The following is a 16,199-nucleotide window of genomic DNA, read 5'->3' as shown; positions in this document are numbered from 1 at the left end:
GAATCAGGAATCTCCCAAACACCTAGATAACTGAGCCACAGTAATTGTGAGATCATCAACATAAAAAATGAAGATGAGTAAGGAACAGCATGTGACATCCCAGTACATTTATAAACCAGGATACCATTAACACTTTCCTCTAGATCACTCAAAATTTTAAGCGAATTATTTGCTTTGAAATTCATCTCACATTCATCAATGAGAAACTGCCTACATGTTACTTCTGCTAATCATGGTGGATTTAATTAACCTCTCAATGAAATCATATCAGTTCTCGACATCTACTGTCGAGAAAGAACATCTACTGTCCCTATAGAATATTTAGTAATACAGGCCACAATTCCCACTTATACCTGTGGTGGGCAGAACAATGCCTCTTCCCTCCAAAACACGGCCATGACTTAGTCCCTGGAAATGTTATGTTATATTATGTTGTGTTATGTTATTAATATGTTATGGCAAGAGAGAATAAAGCTTGTAGGAATTAAGGTTACTTATCAACTAAAATTGAAATGAAGAGATTACCCTGGGTTATCCAGTGGACCCAAGGCTATAACAAGGGACCTGAAAAATGGAGGCGGCAGAAGAAACGACGTCAGTGATGCAGTGTGAGATTCGACCTCCTGATGCTGGCATCGAAGACGGAAGGAACGTGGGCCACCTCCAGAAACTAGAAAGAGCACAGAAGTGGGTTCTCCCCCAGAGCATCCAGAAACACAGCCCTGACAACACCTTGATTTTAGCTCAAGTGACGTCAGACTTCTGACCTCCAGAACAGTAAGATCATAAATTTCTATCATTTTAGGCCACTATGTTCACAGCAGTTTGTTAGAGCAGCAATACAAAATATTGGGTTGGCCAAAAAGGTCTGGTATTTTTCATAAGGTGGCTCTAGTAGCATTTACCTTCATTCGAAACAATTTTGTTAGGTTGTATTGTGACAGCTGTCATATCAGCGTGCATTAAAAAAACATCAAAGTTTGTGATTTTTTGTGTAGCCATTTTAATATTAAAGGTACAAGAAAATGCACAACATTCTTAGCATATTGTTTTATTATATCAAGAAAGGTAAAAATGCAACTGAAACACAAAGCACAAAGATTTGTGCAGCATTTGGAGAAGGTACTGTGACTGATTCAATGTGTCAAAAGTGGTTTGCGAAATTTCATGCTGGCGATTTCTCACTGGATGATGCTCCATGGTTGGGTAGACCAGTTGAAATTGATAGCGATCAAATCAAGACATTAATTGAGAACAATCAATGTCATTCTACATGGGAGATGGCCGACATACTCAAAATAGCCAAATCAATTAAGTTACTGGTGAAAATGGAAAATGTGTCTTTTATGGAAAAAACTAAACAGACTTTATGGCTAACCCAATAGGCACTGTTGGGTGTACAATACTCTTGTACTAAAACATGTATTAAGAGCATATAATCTTGAACACCGCTTTCTTCAGTATGGCTTTGGCTTGGTCTCAGTAATCGAAGGCTCTCTGGTTTGATTGTTTTTCTTATTAAATCAAAGTTAGCTTCACCTACAGAAGTTTTTCCCAATCTTTGGGAAAAGATGTTCCACTCAAGACATTACGTGGTTTTGTGAAAATAAGAAGAGAGGGTAATATTCTTAAACATATTAGAAATAATAAACATTTATATTGAGTTGAAAATCTGCCTCTCAGAAAGCTGCCACATCTGAGACTGCAAAACCCTGGTATAAAAAGGATGCCATTTTTAAAAGTCCTCACCCAAGAATATGTTCACTGATTTTAGAGAGGGGATGGGAGGGAGAGAGAGAGAAACATCGATGTGAGAGAGAAACATCAATCAGTTGTCTCTCCCATGAGCCCTGACCAGAGATTGAACCCACAACCCGGAATGGGTCCTGACTGAGGATCAAACCTGCAAACTTTTTTGTGTGCAGGACAACACTCCAACCAATGGAGCCACCACCCAGCCAGGGCTGAAGCATGACATTGGATCAGAGCAGAGACTTCTAACCTCTTTCATCTCACAGCACAAATAAACTAATTACCAAAACTCTGTAGCACACCAAAAAATACATTTTTGCCCCTGACAAAAAAAAAGTTGTAATTTTGATTCACTCACTTCAGAGAGCTATTGTGTTGGTTGTTGTCATTTTTTTAATTTGACAAACTAAGGGAAAGAGGTCAGTGCCCTGACCACATAGCCATGTTCTAAAAATCCCTTGCGGCACAGCAGCTGAAAAGCACTGGACCAGAGCGTTAGTACAGGGCAGCGGCACGGACTCATCGCCTGGTCGACAGATCCTCATCGTCTCGCTGGTCTCTGCTCCTGGCCTAGTCTTACACTTGCCAGTTTATCATCTCTTTTATCCTTGCCAAAATAAAAATGAATTTATCAACTAGCTTTGTTATAAAGGGGAAAACTAGTATCAGAACTGTACACCTGAAATCTATGTGATTTTATTAACCAATGTCACCCCAATAAATTCAATAAAAAATAAAATAAAGGGGGAAACTATTAGCCAAATGATCATCCTTCAGCAACAGATTTATCTAAGATCATTTCTGGTGCTTTCTTTAACCCATGCATTCTCACACTATCTTACAAATGCCTATCACGGCTCTGCAATACACCATTTAAAAGTTTTCTTTGTAAGTTTGGGACCTTCTACACTACAGGACTACTTTAACTTCTGTGAAGTATGAATACTTGTTAATGGTAAAAAATATATAAATCAGATTTTCTAAAATGGTTTTATTTTTAAAACCTATACAGTTTCAATTTAATAAAATATTGCCACAAATCTAATTATACAGCAACAGAAAAAGAAAAATACAGTTAGAGGTTATCCAAAAAGAAATTCACAATTTTGAAGTTGAAGTACATGTTTTCTCAATTAAACAATTTAAGAAAATTGCTTCAGATGGTTTTCCTCTTAAACATCCGAGATACATAGTCTTTTGAGCTCAACTAGACAAGCTCTTATCAATTTCACAAATTAAGTGCTCCTATTAACTTGAAAATAAAGTAGCCCTAAAAGCATTCAATTACTAATTTAGTCACAAAATTTACTTGGCTAACAAAACCAAATAAATCATTACTTTAAAATGTACTTGTGAAAATGAAGTCTACACCTGAGTTGTGAAGAGGAACAATCTTTTTATTTAAAAAGTTGACTCTTCCTAACTAACTGATTTATTCCCTTTCAAATTTATCCTATTTAGACTGCTTTCACAATATATCTTAATCCTGAAAGAGTGTGAGATGTTAAAATAAGAAAAGCTTCTTTGGCCCATTAGATAAGAGGTACCTTAAAAATGTAAACAATTGTTCATTTTGGCCTTCAACATGTGGACACCTGTATCTTACTGAACTAGATATGTATGTCCTTCTTTCTCAAAGACATGAAAATTTCTTTTCAAATGCCTTAAGAATCAACATTTATGTGTATGTCTGTAAAGAATAATTTCAAAAGATGAGAAGAAAGCATTACACAATGATATTACATCACAGGTTTTATTAATGGTAAATGTTTGCATTTATTTTTTAAAAGCTGAGCTCTTGCTAAGCACCTTTTAAGAAGAAGCTAATAAGCAAGAATCATTTGCCATACAAAAACTACATTCACAAACAAGACTTTAATCAACTGAAAGCTAAAAGCCACCAGAAAGAAGTACAAAGCAAAACACTGCTGAGCAACCAAATTGCTTTCTATCACTGAATATACTGTATTTAGAATGACACAAATACACGGAACTTAAAAGCAATTTTGTAGATTCAATCTAAGACTGGCAGTAGTACTAGCAAAAGAATAACATGCAATTTGTAATTTCCATCCCCACCCCTCAAATTTCTTTCACACCGAATCACTTGAACAAAAGGTCTCTTTTTCATCTGAGAGGAAGACCATCTGGGTTAACCAAACAGATCCTCATTTCATATTAAAATGGCAAACTGACCCTTATCTCCTTTTCTGAGATGCTACTTATACATGATTTTGCATAATGACTTAACATAGAATTACTTTTCTGGTAAGTGTCACGTCCACAAATAATCAGTTAAAAAAACTATCAAGTGCAACTCCAGAAAACTTCCTTTAAAGAATCACCCAAACCCAGCACATGCAGTATCACTATTACACAAGCTTAAGCAATACAACTTAAAAACACGAGCACACCTGCACATTATGCCTTCTATAAAGTTTTAGTGTTGCCAAGTTAATAATTCTTTCAAGGCACTGAAGAATTATGTATATGAACCTTCTGAAATGTAACTACCAATTGCTTAAACTGTTAAAAAGCCCTGAGTCAGAACTTTCAAACTTCCTGAAATTATAGACTTCAGCCAAAATGGCATATTTGTTTATTTTATAGAAAATTAAAAGATAATTTCGCTTTTTGGAGAAAAGAAGTCATGTCTATGAAACAATCAAAGAGACTGTACAGAAAAAGTAAAATATTCAGCAATACTATCTTTCTTACACATTTTATATATGTTGATTACAGATTGTAGTTATGGATTTAGGCACCAAATTGATATACCAAGTCACCTTTCCTGAACCTACTGCTTAAATCCTCAACAAAATAAAAATTTCAATTTTAACCTTGGGTTTCCATCTTCTCCTTAGTCACAAACATGAATAAATGCTGGAAAAAAATAACACTCTAATAGAAAAGGAGGTAGAAATGCTAATGTAGCAACTTACAATTTTAACTCATCAGCTCCACTATCTACTTTATATTTTAATACTCCAGTTTCAGCCACTACTAACCATTTAGCAGTAAACTGAGGCTCACTCTAAAGGGTTTCCCCCTCACTGTAGCAAAGCAACATACACATGAGACAGCAATGAATAATTTTTCCTCAAATTTAATGTTTTAAAGAAATACAGCTGTAATTATTAATATGATTATAGTTTTATATATATATGTGAAAGCTCCAAGGCTATATATGATTATCAAGTAATATCAGTAAGCGTTCCTATCATAATAGTCAAGCAAATAAAATTAGGTTGCTTTTTGAGAGAAAAAAAAATTTGAAACAGTTACATGTAAACTTAAAGAAAACTGACATTTTCAACATGGCACACATAATTTGTGATAATCTTTTACCTTCCCAATTTAGTACAAATTCAAAACTAAATTAATTCTAACATTTAAAATGTGCTTCTTCCCTCTGGTTCAAAATGAACTCACAAACCCTTCCAATTAACAGACATTTAAAACCTAGTCAATTATGAATTATAATAATTGTAAGGGGAAAGGGGAGAAATTCTGTCACACCCCCCAAACTTTAGGAACTTGATGTTTACTATGACTTTGGATTTTACAGACGATAACTGTTAAGATAATTCAGGTGTTCCTTTTTATATTTAATTAAAATTTGATCCCACTGAGCGAAGGGGGAGGGACTTGTTTAATGGGTATCAAGTTTCAACTTTTCAAGATCTGATGTTTCACAACAATGTGAATTTACTTAACACTACTGAACTGTACACTAAAATTGGTTAAGATGGTAAATTTCAGGTTATGTGTTCTTACCACAATAAAAAAATGCAAAAAATTCTATCCCAAAATTCAATTTTTATAGAAATTATTATTATAAAATATTTTAGACACTTTGAGAAGTGCTTTTCCTTATGGATTTTTTAAAAGCAGGTGGTATTAAAATCTATAGTTCACAAACCAATTGTCAATTAAACTACATCGAAAACTGATTGAAAGACCCTTTCTACTATTCGATTAAATATTCTTCCTCTACTTACTGCTTTGATGAAATCTACACAATCCCCCCCTTGTCCCCCACTAATTTCAACATTAATATTTCTTTCTTACTTGCTGCAACCCTCTACTCTCTTCTCTATTCTACCCTATCACTAATTCTCTTAGTTCATAAATTTAATTCCTAATCCAAAAGGATCCACAATTCATAATAAACAAAAAACAGCAACTGGGAAACGTAACGGTGTATCTCGACCATGTAAAAGTGAAGCAAGCTTTGAAATTAGAATTGGACAAATCTTAAGCAACATGCATTTCAATATGCTAAAATGGTCCTAGAGGCTAAAACCATCAGATATAAATTTAAGAAAGTTATTTTCAACACTATCAATTAATTTTGTGCCTCTGTAGCCAGCAATGTTTGAAATTACAAAAAGCATGATTCAGCCAGCTAAACACTTGCCTAATATAATATTCCTGTACTAATACAAAATGATTTTTTCTTGAATAACTTTCTTGCTCCCAGCAAAATTAAATACATATAAAGAAACACAATTAGAATAGCACCACCATTTGTTAAGTTGTATGTTTTGAGTAACAACATTGACAATCTTAGACGAATAAAGAATGTGGTAGGAGTGAGAAGGAGAAAGAGGGAGTCCAAATGCTACTTAATGACTACTCTTATAAAACTGTAAGAAGAAATGCCAACAGGACCTTCGGATCCCTTCTTTTTGTCTGCAGGTTATTTCAAATACACAACTGCATGATAAATTCTCTATGGTTAAGATACTGATCTTTCTTTTTTTCAATGTCATGTATCTATCCCCTGAAGCCCAATATGTTTTTTAATGAATGCACATCAGTTTTGTTTTTTTTAACTGATTCTAGGAAAAGTAAAAGTTCTTCAAGGCATAAAGAGATGATGATGAGAAGGAAACACCCCTATCTGGGAAAGCACTGCTTAGAGACATGTATAATAAGAGGTAGCAGTTTCACAGAGTTAGAGGAAAGTCACTTAAGCAATTAAGTTCTTAATCTTATTCTCCCTCACAATCCCAAAATAAATTTTAAAAATTTCAGGTGCTTGAAAAGGTGAGTAGAGAAACATTTTCTATTCAGTAAGTAAATTTCAAAGTGGTACAAATACAGAAAATCCACCAGTGCATAACACTATAATTATAGTGACTTTGTAACTTTTGTTAAGTTTTTAAGTTGTTGTTTCCTTAATATGGTGGAAATAAGCAAGTCTGGAAAATGAAATAGCCTTTTAGGAATATAAGTTTTAGCACTGTAGCTCAGAAGACAAATAAAAAGGTTTTAAGTAGAGATCCAGACCATAAAATTCTCTGGTTGGCCAAACTATGCAGAGTCCGCCGGGTGCTCCCTGCTTCCCAGCAGATCTAGGGACCAGAGATGAGTGACCTAGGGCATGGAAGAAAAGGAAAATCTGGACGTACACTGTTTTCAAACCTTAAAAAAATGGTTTGTCTCTTTATGTAAATATCATCAGTCAGAGGTTCTTTTCATAACTTCAAAATATGGCTTAAAAATAGCCTCCGTGGCCCTTTATTAGATAACTGAGTGGAGTCTATATAAATTTTCAAATGTAAATTTATAAAAATTGTATCATTCTAAACGATGTGGCTCCACTGAACACAGATATGGAATTGCCAGGACTACAAAATCCACTGGCAAAGCTCACCATTGTTTTCACCAGGACCTGTAATGGCAGCAGCCATTCAATAGTCAGAAATACGTTATGAGGCCTAGAGACCTTGTACTTTCAGAGTTAAGTTGATGTAACAGAAAAACTGACTCAAGAATCAGATTCAAAGGGGGAAAAAAGCTATAATATAACTCCTCTTAGGAGTACATTTATATACAGTACATACTAGACACTATTGTAAATAGCTGATAATCTTAATAATCTAGCAGCAATAAACCCCAAAACACTTATGTGTATATTCATCCTAGATAAGATTATTCATTCAAAGGAAAGAAAATGATTAGATGCTTTAAAGTCAAAGTTTAAGCTAAAAAATTTACAGGTAATTGGACATATCTCTCTAAATGTCCTAGTCACTCTTTCTAAAGTAAGTAAGTATTCATTTTAGGCTATTATCATATCCTTGCCTATATATAGAGAGAGACTGTTTTCTTTATAGTAAGCCTGACTATCTTAAAGAGAATGGAAGCAGGCCTAGAACCAGAATCACTGTCAGAATTAATTGCTATGAAGAAGAAAGGACTGCAGACGGTGGGCAGTGCATCCTCCTCCTCAGATCACTGGGGTACCACTACTCAGTGTATCAGAAAAGCTGAATCAAACCTCAGAGGCCAATTAGGGGATTACCATTTCACTGGGCAGAGCAAGGCTAGATAAGTAAACACAGGGAAAACTGAGGTACACTTTTCACAGGCTTTTTTTTTTAAAGGCTGGTTGCACAAAACAGTGTATAAATTAATATAAGAAAGGCAACTATTAATAGTCATTTAATAGGTACTCTGTGACTGAATAATTTTCCTTCCTTCAGTTCCTCATTATATTTTATTTTTCCTTTTCATGTCTACTAGTCATTTTGAAACTGGCAACTGGATTCAAGTTTCCTTTGCCCTTTAAATCTAGAAAAATAAGATTAATGCAAAGTCCTTATTCTCTCATGCTATACTTCCATTTACTCCAGGAATTCAGAAACAATCATTCGGATTGTTGAAATAGCTTTATGTTTATCTCAAAAAGAAGTCTCTCTTCAATACTTCCTTGGTATATGTGAGAATGGTTTGACCTGCCCCTTTCATTTAGTGCCTCAGTGGCCCTAAGTTTTCTGAGTACCTGTGTTAACTCACTGTATCAAAAGTCTAATAAATTTGTAACAGATTTTTAAAGAATTTTCCCCCTTAAGAAATATTCCCCTTAGCCAATAGTAAATTACCTATGGCATATATGGATTTCATATTTCAAATTAAAACGAAACAAAAAAAAAACATGACTTCAACCACTGTTTGTATTAGAGTTTTTTGTTCTGGTACATTTACAGTCTCATAATACTCTAGTAAAGAAACTATAATATTAAAAATTAATTCATTACAACTTCCAACTAGCTTAAAAGCTTACTAAGATCTCATGACCAAACACCTTAGCTAACAAAACACACTGAGTTTCTTGTTAATACAAAAGAATCCTTCGTTCGATAGCCTTGCGACAAATAGGACATTCACTCATTCGGTCTCCGCAGAGCTGGCATGTTCCATGGCCACAGAGGAAAATCATATTCTTTAGACGATCCAAGCACACAGGGCACATTGTCTGCAATGGGAGATAAAAAATAAAGTAATAAATGCTGAGACATTTTATATTTTGAAAGCATAACATGAGACAATTATGTAACAGTATTTTCTTGTAGTCAAATAATCTTTTATTGCTTAAAATTTAAAAAGTTTTTAGTTAAAATATCACCTCTATAAAATATAAATATTGGTTGTACTGTCAGGACAGTATAAAAGGCACTAGAGAAAACAAATAATGTATAAAAATACCATATAAAACAAACACACAAGTGCCAAAATCTAATAGGGAACGAATGTAAACAGCTCCACTCAGTCTGACTCAGATTCTGCAACTCCAGGTACTATGCTGTTCTTGTATGACAATAACACAATGTGTCAGGCCTTTTGGGAAAGGACAAAGTATATAAATGTCTCTAAAAACACATGTCAAGCACTATGATATTATACAATATCAGCTCTACTATCACTCCCACTTTAAAAAAGAGGAAACTAAGGTTTAATGGGGTTAAAACTTTCCCAGAGTAAGCCATAATAGGAACTCAAGTCCCATGGGCCCAGAGCTCCTGATTTTAAACATTATACTGTACTGCACTACTATCAATGTATATCCCCTTAGCAAAAAACCATTAGTCTTAGCTACATATCAATAAATCTGACTTCACGAACTTAGAAGAATTTAGAAGTATAACAGATATACTTCTGTGAAACACTCTTGGAAATTACATATTCATTTACAAAACACATTTTACATTTTATATTTCTAAAAACATATTTTACCTAAACATACAGGGTGGGGCAAAAGTAGGTTTACAGTCGTATGTGAAACATAAGAGTTTATTCTTGTATTATTATTAATTTATTATTGTATTATTTTCCATACAAAGAACTGTACCTACTTTTGCCCACCCCAGTATTATATTTATTCTGAATTACACTTTTCCCAAATAATATATAAGTGAAATACTTAAATGAGACCATCTAGATTCATAAATAAGACCTGAAGCCTACACAAAAATGTAGCTGACAACTTTGACAATACCAGAAATCACTGTAGAAAAACAAAGCACATAAAAAATGGGGTCATGATTTCAGGATGGTGCTGGAACAGGTGGATGCTACACTCACCTCCTCCCAGGACCAAACTGGAATTACAACTAAATTTAAGAACAATCATCCAGAATAATCAACTGAGGATAGCTAAAGAGGAATCTTAAAACCACAATTTTCAGAAGACACAGCAAGACTGATAGGAAGGGCAGAGATGTGAAAAGGGCTGGGCCCATTCCTATGGGATATCTCAGCTACAGGGTAGTTCCCTGAAAAGCGCGGGGCCTAAACCCCAAACTGGGCTCCCTGACCCAGAGCACCAGAGCCAGGAGGAGGCGTCCACATGACATCTGGCTGTGAAACACAGAGGGGTTTCTGTCCACCAAGAAGAGATGGCAGTCCACTGGGGACATATGCACTATCTTAAAGGACTGATACATAAAATTTCCTTCATAGCCACTCACTCTGGTCTCTGATGGAGGGAGGGCAGAGTGGACTAGAGTCACATGACTCATATATATCTTTTGGACCAACAAAGTGAAATGACAACCCACTAAACTGGAGAACATATTCACCAATACACCTGATAAGGGCTTGATATCCAAAATTTATAAAGAATTTATGGAACTTATAAAACTCATCACCAGAAAAACAATCCAACTAAGAAATGGACAAAGGACCTGAATAGACACTTCTCCAAAGAAGATATACAGAGGGCCAATAGACATATGAAAAGATACTCAATGTTACTAATCACCAGAGAAATGCAAATTAAAACCACAATGAGGTATCACTTCACTCCTGTCAGAATGGCTATCATTGATAAATCAACAAACAGAACTTCCGCCAAGATGGAGGCATAGGTGGATGTGCCGTGCCTTCTCACACAACCAAGTTTAGAGACAACTAAATATTAGCAACAGAAAACACAGCCAGAACACAGAAAATTGAACTTTTCGGAAGTCTGTTAACAACAAATTCTTCAGCCTGACCGGTAAGGGGCGAAACCAGCAGCAGGTAGAGTGGGGTTGCACAGGAAAACTCGGTCAGACGGACTCAGGCACGTGGAATTCAGGTGCAGGGTTGGACCTAGTGAGCGACCAAGCGAGTGACCAAGCGAGCAACCACAGGGGAAACAGCAAGGGAGCAGGGCTGCAGGTTGACTGTGGTCGCACATTTGTGCGCAGATAAATCAACAAACAACTGTTAGCAATGATGTGAAGAAAGGTGAACCCTTATACACTGTTGACGGGAATGTAGACTGGTGCAGACACTGTGGAAAGCAGTATAGAATTACCTCAAAAATTAAAAATGGATCTGCCATATGATCCAGCAATTCCACTTCTGGGAATAAATACAAGGACACAGAAATACTTAATTCAAAAAACTATATGCACTCTTATGTTCATTGTGTATTATTTACAGTAGCAAATTATTCCATATTCGGAAGCAGCCCAAGTGCCAACCAGTAGATGAGTGGATAAAAAAAGCTGTGGTACATTTACACAATGGAATAACACTTGACTGTAAAAGAGGAAGATTTACTTTTTGTGACACCATGGATAAGCCTGGGGAGTATTATGCAAAGGAAAATAAGTCAGAAAAAGACAAGTACCATATGATTTCAATTATAGGTGGAGTCTAATGAATAAAATAACTTAAAAAACAAAACAGAAACAGACTTAGAGAGAACAAACTATTGTCAGAGAAGAAACGGGTGAGTCTAGGTGAAAAAGTTGAAGGGATTAAGCAAAGAAAAATAAAAAAACTCATAGACACACACAACAGCATGGTGCTCGCCAAAGGGAGAGGGAGGTAGAACACAGTAAAAGAAGAATAAATAGTGATGGAAGGAGACCTGACTGGGGCTGGTGAACACATAACACAATACACAAATGATGTATTATAAAACTGTATGCACGAAATCTATAATTTACTAACCAATGTCACCCAATACATCCACAAGATCACATGCAATTATGGTCTATTAAAGAGACATTAGAATAATAGAAAGATTAGAGATTAAAAAAGAGATAAAAAAGATTAGAGATTTTAAAAAAAGAGAGTTTTTCTAATGCTTTCTCTTTGTAACTTTAAGGGGTCCCTACGAGAAATCCTATCATTGCAGAGAAAATGAATTTTGTCTTAAGTGTTTAAATACTTTATTGATGAAATGTGTTAATAAAGATAATTTAAGAAAGAATAAACTTCTCTGAACAGTAAACTTTAGATAAAGGTAGAGCTGAACTATTCTTTTAGGATCCACATAAGGTGTCATTATTTATTATAAAAACAATTTGAATTTACAATTAAAGACATACAATGCTTTTCACAAAGTGTGTTCAAAAGTCAGTTTTAGCTTTCTGTAAGTGTCTATGGAAAAGGAACTGAGGTTCTAAAGAGTTTCAAAAAATTTTAAACATTTTATTTTATACTAGAATGAACTATGTATGTTTCTACTTTAATATTCCTACATTAATAACTTGTAAATCCATATTTATCTTTACTTATTTACTATATAAAAAGTATTAATACATGCTGGATTTCGGAGGAAAAACTGGCCCAATCATAGAGTTTCCATCTTTTCAAAGGGGTGTTTATATTTCTAATAAATATATACATTTAGGTCTTCCAGCCAAAATGGAAGCGTAGGTGGAAACACTGCTTCCTCGTACAACCAAGCTTAAAGACAACAAAGTTTTAGTAACAAAAATGCAACCAAAACACAGAAAATTGAACTGTACAGGAGTCTGACAACAACGAACCATTCAGCCTGAGCTATAAGAGGGGTGGAGTCAGCGGCTGGGGAGCAGGGTCGCGCAGGAAAAAGCAGCCAGACCAACAGTCATGCAGGCAGCAGATGGCAGATCCCAGATGTGGGGTGGCAACGGACAGACCCAGTGCAAGCGAAAGGCAGCTGGCTGACCATGGTCACACATTTGTGCGCAGATAAGCCAGGCAAAAAAACGAGCAGTGAGCCAGACCGCACAAACCAGGGCCCCAATGCCGGGAATTAAAGCCTAAAAGCACCAACTGAAAAAACTTTTGGGGGTAGAGGTGCCGGGAGAGAGTTTGTTGGGTCCTGGAGCGTGCAAAAGCCCACACATCTGGGAACCAGCACCAGAAGGGCCCAATTTGCTTGCAGGAAGCAGCAGAGAGAACCAAAATCCAAGAGAGAGTGTGGAACAAGCGCCATTGCCCCTCTCTGACCCCACCCTCACATATAGCATCACAACCCAGCCACTGGGTTGCCCCGCCCTAGGGAACAACTAAGGCTCTGCCCCTCATACGAAACAGGCGCAAACAGACCAAAACATTATGACTCAAGAAGAAGAAAAGCTCAAAGCCCCAGAGCCAGTACTTCTAAGCAACCAAGAGATAGCCAACCTATCAGATGCACAGTTCAAAGCACTGGTGTTCAGGATGCTCACAGAACTGGTTGATTTTAGTCACAAATTAGAGGAACACAGGAAGGCTAAACTAAGTGAAATGAAGGGAAATGCACAGGAAACCAATAGTGATGGGAAGGAAACTGAGACTCAAATCAATGGAGTAGACCAGAAGCAAGAAAAAAATGACCAAACAGAAAAGAATGAAGAAACAAGAATTCAGAAAAATGAGGAGAGGCTTAGGAACCTCCAGGACATCTTTAAACATTTCAACATTCGAATTATAGGGGTACCAGAAGGGGAAGAGGAATAGCAACAAGTGGAAAATTTATTTGAACAAATAATAAAGGAGAACTTCCCCAATATGGCAAAGGAAATAGACTTCTAGGAAATCCAGGAAGCTCAGAGAGTCCCAAAGAAGTTGGACCCAAGAAGGAACACACCAAGGCACATTATCATTATATTAGCCAAAATTAAAATGAAGAAGAGAATCCTAGAAGCAACAAGAGATAAGGAGATAGTCACTTACAAAGGAGTTCCCATCAGACTGTCAGTGGATTTCTCAAAAGAGACCTTACAGGCAAGCAGGGGCTGGAAAGAAGTATTCCAAGTCATGAAAGCCAAAGACCTACATCCAAGATTGCTCTATCCAGCAAAGCTTTCATTCAGAATGGAAGGGCAGATAAAATACTTCTCAGATAAGGTCAAATTCAAAGAGTGCATCATCACCAAGCCCTTATTATATGAAATGTTAAAAGGACTTATCTAAGAAAAAGAAGATAAAAAAGATGAACAGTGAAAGGACAGCAAACTCACAGTTATTAACAACTATACCTAAAACAAAAGCAAACTAAGAGGACAGCTATATCAGGAGCAGAACCATAGAAATGGAGATCACATGGAGGGTTAGCAACAGGGGAGTGGGAGAAGGAGAAGGGGGGAGAAGGTACAGAGAATAAGTAGCATAAACAGTAGGTAGAAAATAGACAGGGGGAAGGGGAAGAATAGTATGGGAAATATAGAATCTAAAGAACTTGTGACACATGGAAATGAACTAAAGGGGGGTAATGGTGGGGGAGGGGGTGTGCAGGGTGGAGGGGAATGAAGGGGGAAATGGGACAACTGTAATGGCATAATCAATAAAATATATTAAAAATACATACATATATACATACATACATACATACATACAATTCTAAATTAGTTATCACAAGGGTCATTTAGTTGTCCTATGACACTATCTATTAACTATGTTCCATTCTTACCAATTCTCACAGAAAGACAAGTGTTGACTCTAACACTGTATGGCAACACTGATGTAACTGCCTACTGAAGAAATAAAACCATTTGCAGCTCAATCCTTTGAATTAAATCAGATGATATTATTGGGTCAAATAGTGAGGTTGCAGGGAAAAAGCCCTTCTTACCTACCATATGCCTATTTTTAGATAATTTTCTCTATTTTACTGTTTTTATTAAATATTGGGTAGATAGAAGAGCATTTCTGGTGGTATGTATAAAATATAAAAAACAATATGACAACACCCAGCTTAAAATTGGAACACATCCTTTTAAAGCCTTTCCACACATCCTCCCCAATCCTTTCCATCCACTCCTCAATGATAACTACTATGCTGAATTTTGCATTTATCTTTCCTTTATGGTGTGTTTGTATGTGCATGATTTATAAAGTATCACTATACAGAAATATGTACAAATCATAAGTGTACAGCCTAATAAAAGTTTACAAACTGATAACATGAATGTAATTGATAGTTAAATCAAGAAATGGAGTATCAGTACTACAGAAACTTCTCTTAATGCCTCCTACCCAGACGTCTCAGCCAAGAAAACCACTACTCTTGATTTAAAATGCTACCTGTATCATTTTTCCTCAAGTTTGCATTCCCAAACAATATCCTGTGTAGTTTTATTAAATAATGACAAAGTTTTCCAATGTGTTTTTTTACTAACTTACATTCCTGCCAGCATTGTGAGTTATGGCAGCTACATTTTCCACATAAATACTTATTAACAGTAACAGTTTTTAACACTGAGTTTTCACATAGGCTGGTAGGTAGCAAAAGGTACTTCACAGTGGTTTTAATTTTGATTTCTTGATTACTAATGTGGTTGAGCATTTTTTCATGTTTACTATTTTGGAAAGTAGTTTACTATTTTTCAAGTTTACTATTTTGGAGTGTTTTCTATTTTGGAAAGTGCCAGAGTAAATCTTTTAATGAGATTTTACCTAATTGCAAATATTCAAATACTACAAGTGATACATTAATATGAACAATGTCTATTATAGAAGACACCAGTAGTTTTATAAAATTATATGAAATATCACTCTTAGAATCATTTTTACCATGAGGAAATCTTTTACCTGCTCTTTAATGTCTTGTAACTGTTGCTGCAACTTCTGCACATCTGCGTTGACATTGGTATTATCCTTGTCCTTTTGTAACACTGGGATATTTCCGCTTGCTATAATATAGGTACAACAATGATCTTTCTTATTTCTAAAATTACTACTGTTTTATTTTTAAAAAGGCTATTATTAGAATCTTCTTTAAATACTGTCTTTACATGTGGACAACAGTACTGACACTGATGTTATACTCCTTCATTTATAATCTTCAAAAAAAATAGGTTCACGTATTAATTATATTTAACACAGCTAGACAACACTTTACACCCATACTTTCAAGTTTTCCAAGGCTCTACTTGCTTCCTTTGGCAAATACATTTTATGCTTATTGT

General features: G+C 35.5%; 1 protein-coding gene across 1 annotated transcript in view; it reads right to left on the bottom strand.

The window, feature by feature from the left end:
* Nucleotides 1-2,770: 2,770 nt before the first annotated feature.
* The window catches only part of MIB1 (MIB E3 ubiquitin protein ligase 1), a 128,608-nt gene continuing 115,179 nt past the window's right edge, over nucleotides 2,771-16,199 (bottom strand). The window contains exons 20-21 of the mRNA XM_037161549.2: nucleotides 15,823-15,923; nucleotides 2,771-9,019 (exon numbers count right to left, since the gene is read on the bottom strand). Coding sequence (XP_037017444.1) covers nucleotides 8,879-9,019; nucleotides 15,823-15,923 — 242 coding nt within the window. The 3' untranslated portion in view covers nucleotides 2,771-8,878. The remainder of the gene's footprint in view (nucleotides 9,020-15,822; nucleotides 15,924-16,199) is intronic.

This window comes from Artibeus jamaicensis, unplaced genomic scaffold (genome assembly GCF_021234435.1).
Source record: "Artibeus jamaicensis isolate MK-2021 breed Jamaican fruit bat unplaced genomic scaffold, CSHL_Jam_final contig_354, whole genome shotgun sequence".
Classification (NCBI taxonomy): Eukaryota; Metazoa; Chordata; class Mammalia; order Chiroptera; family Phyllostomidae; genus Artibeus; species Artibeus jamaicensis.
Note: the sequence above shows the minus strand (reverse complement) of the source record. Positions and strands in the feature narration are given on the sequence as shown.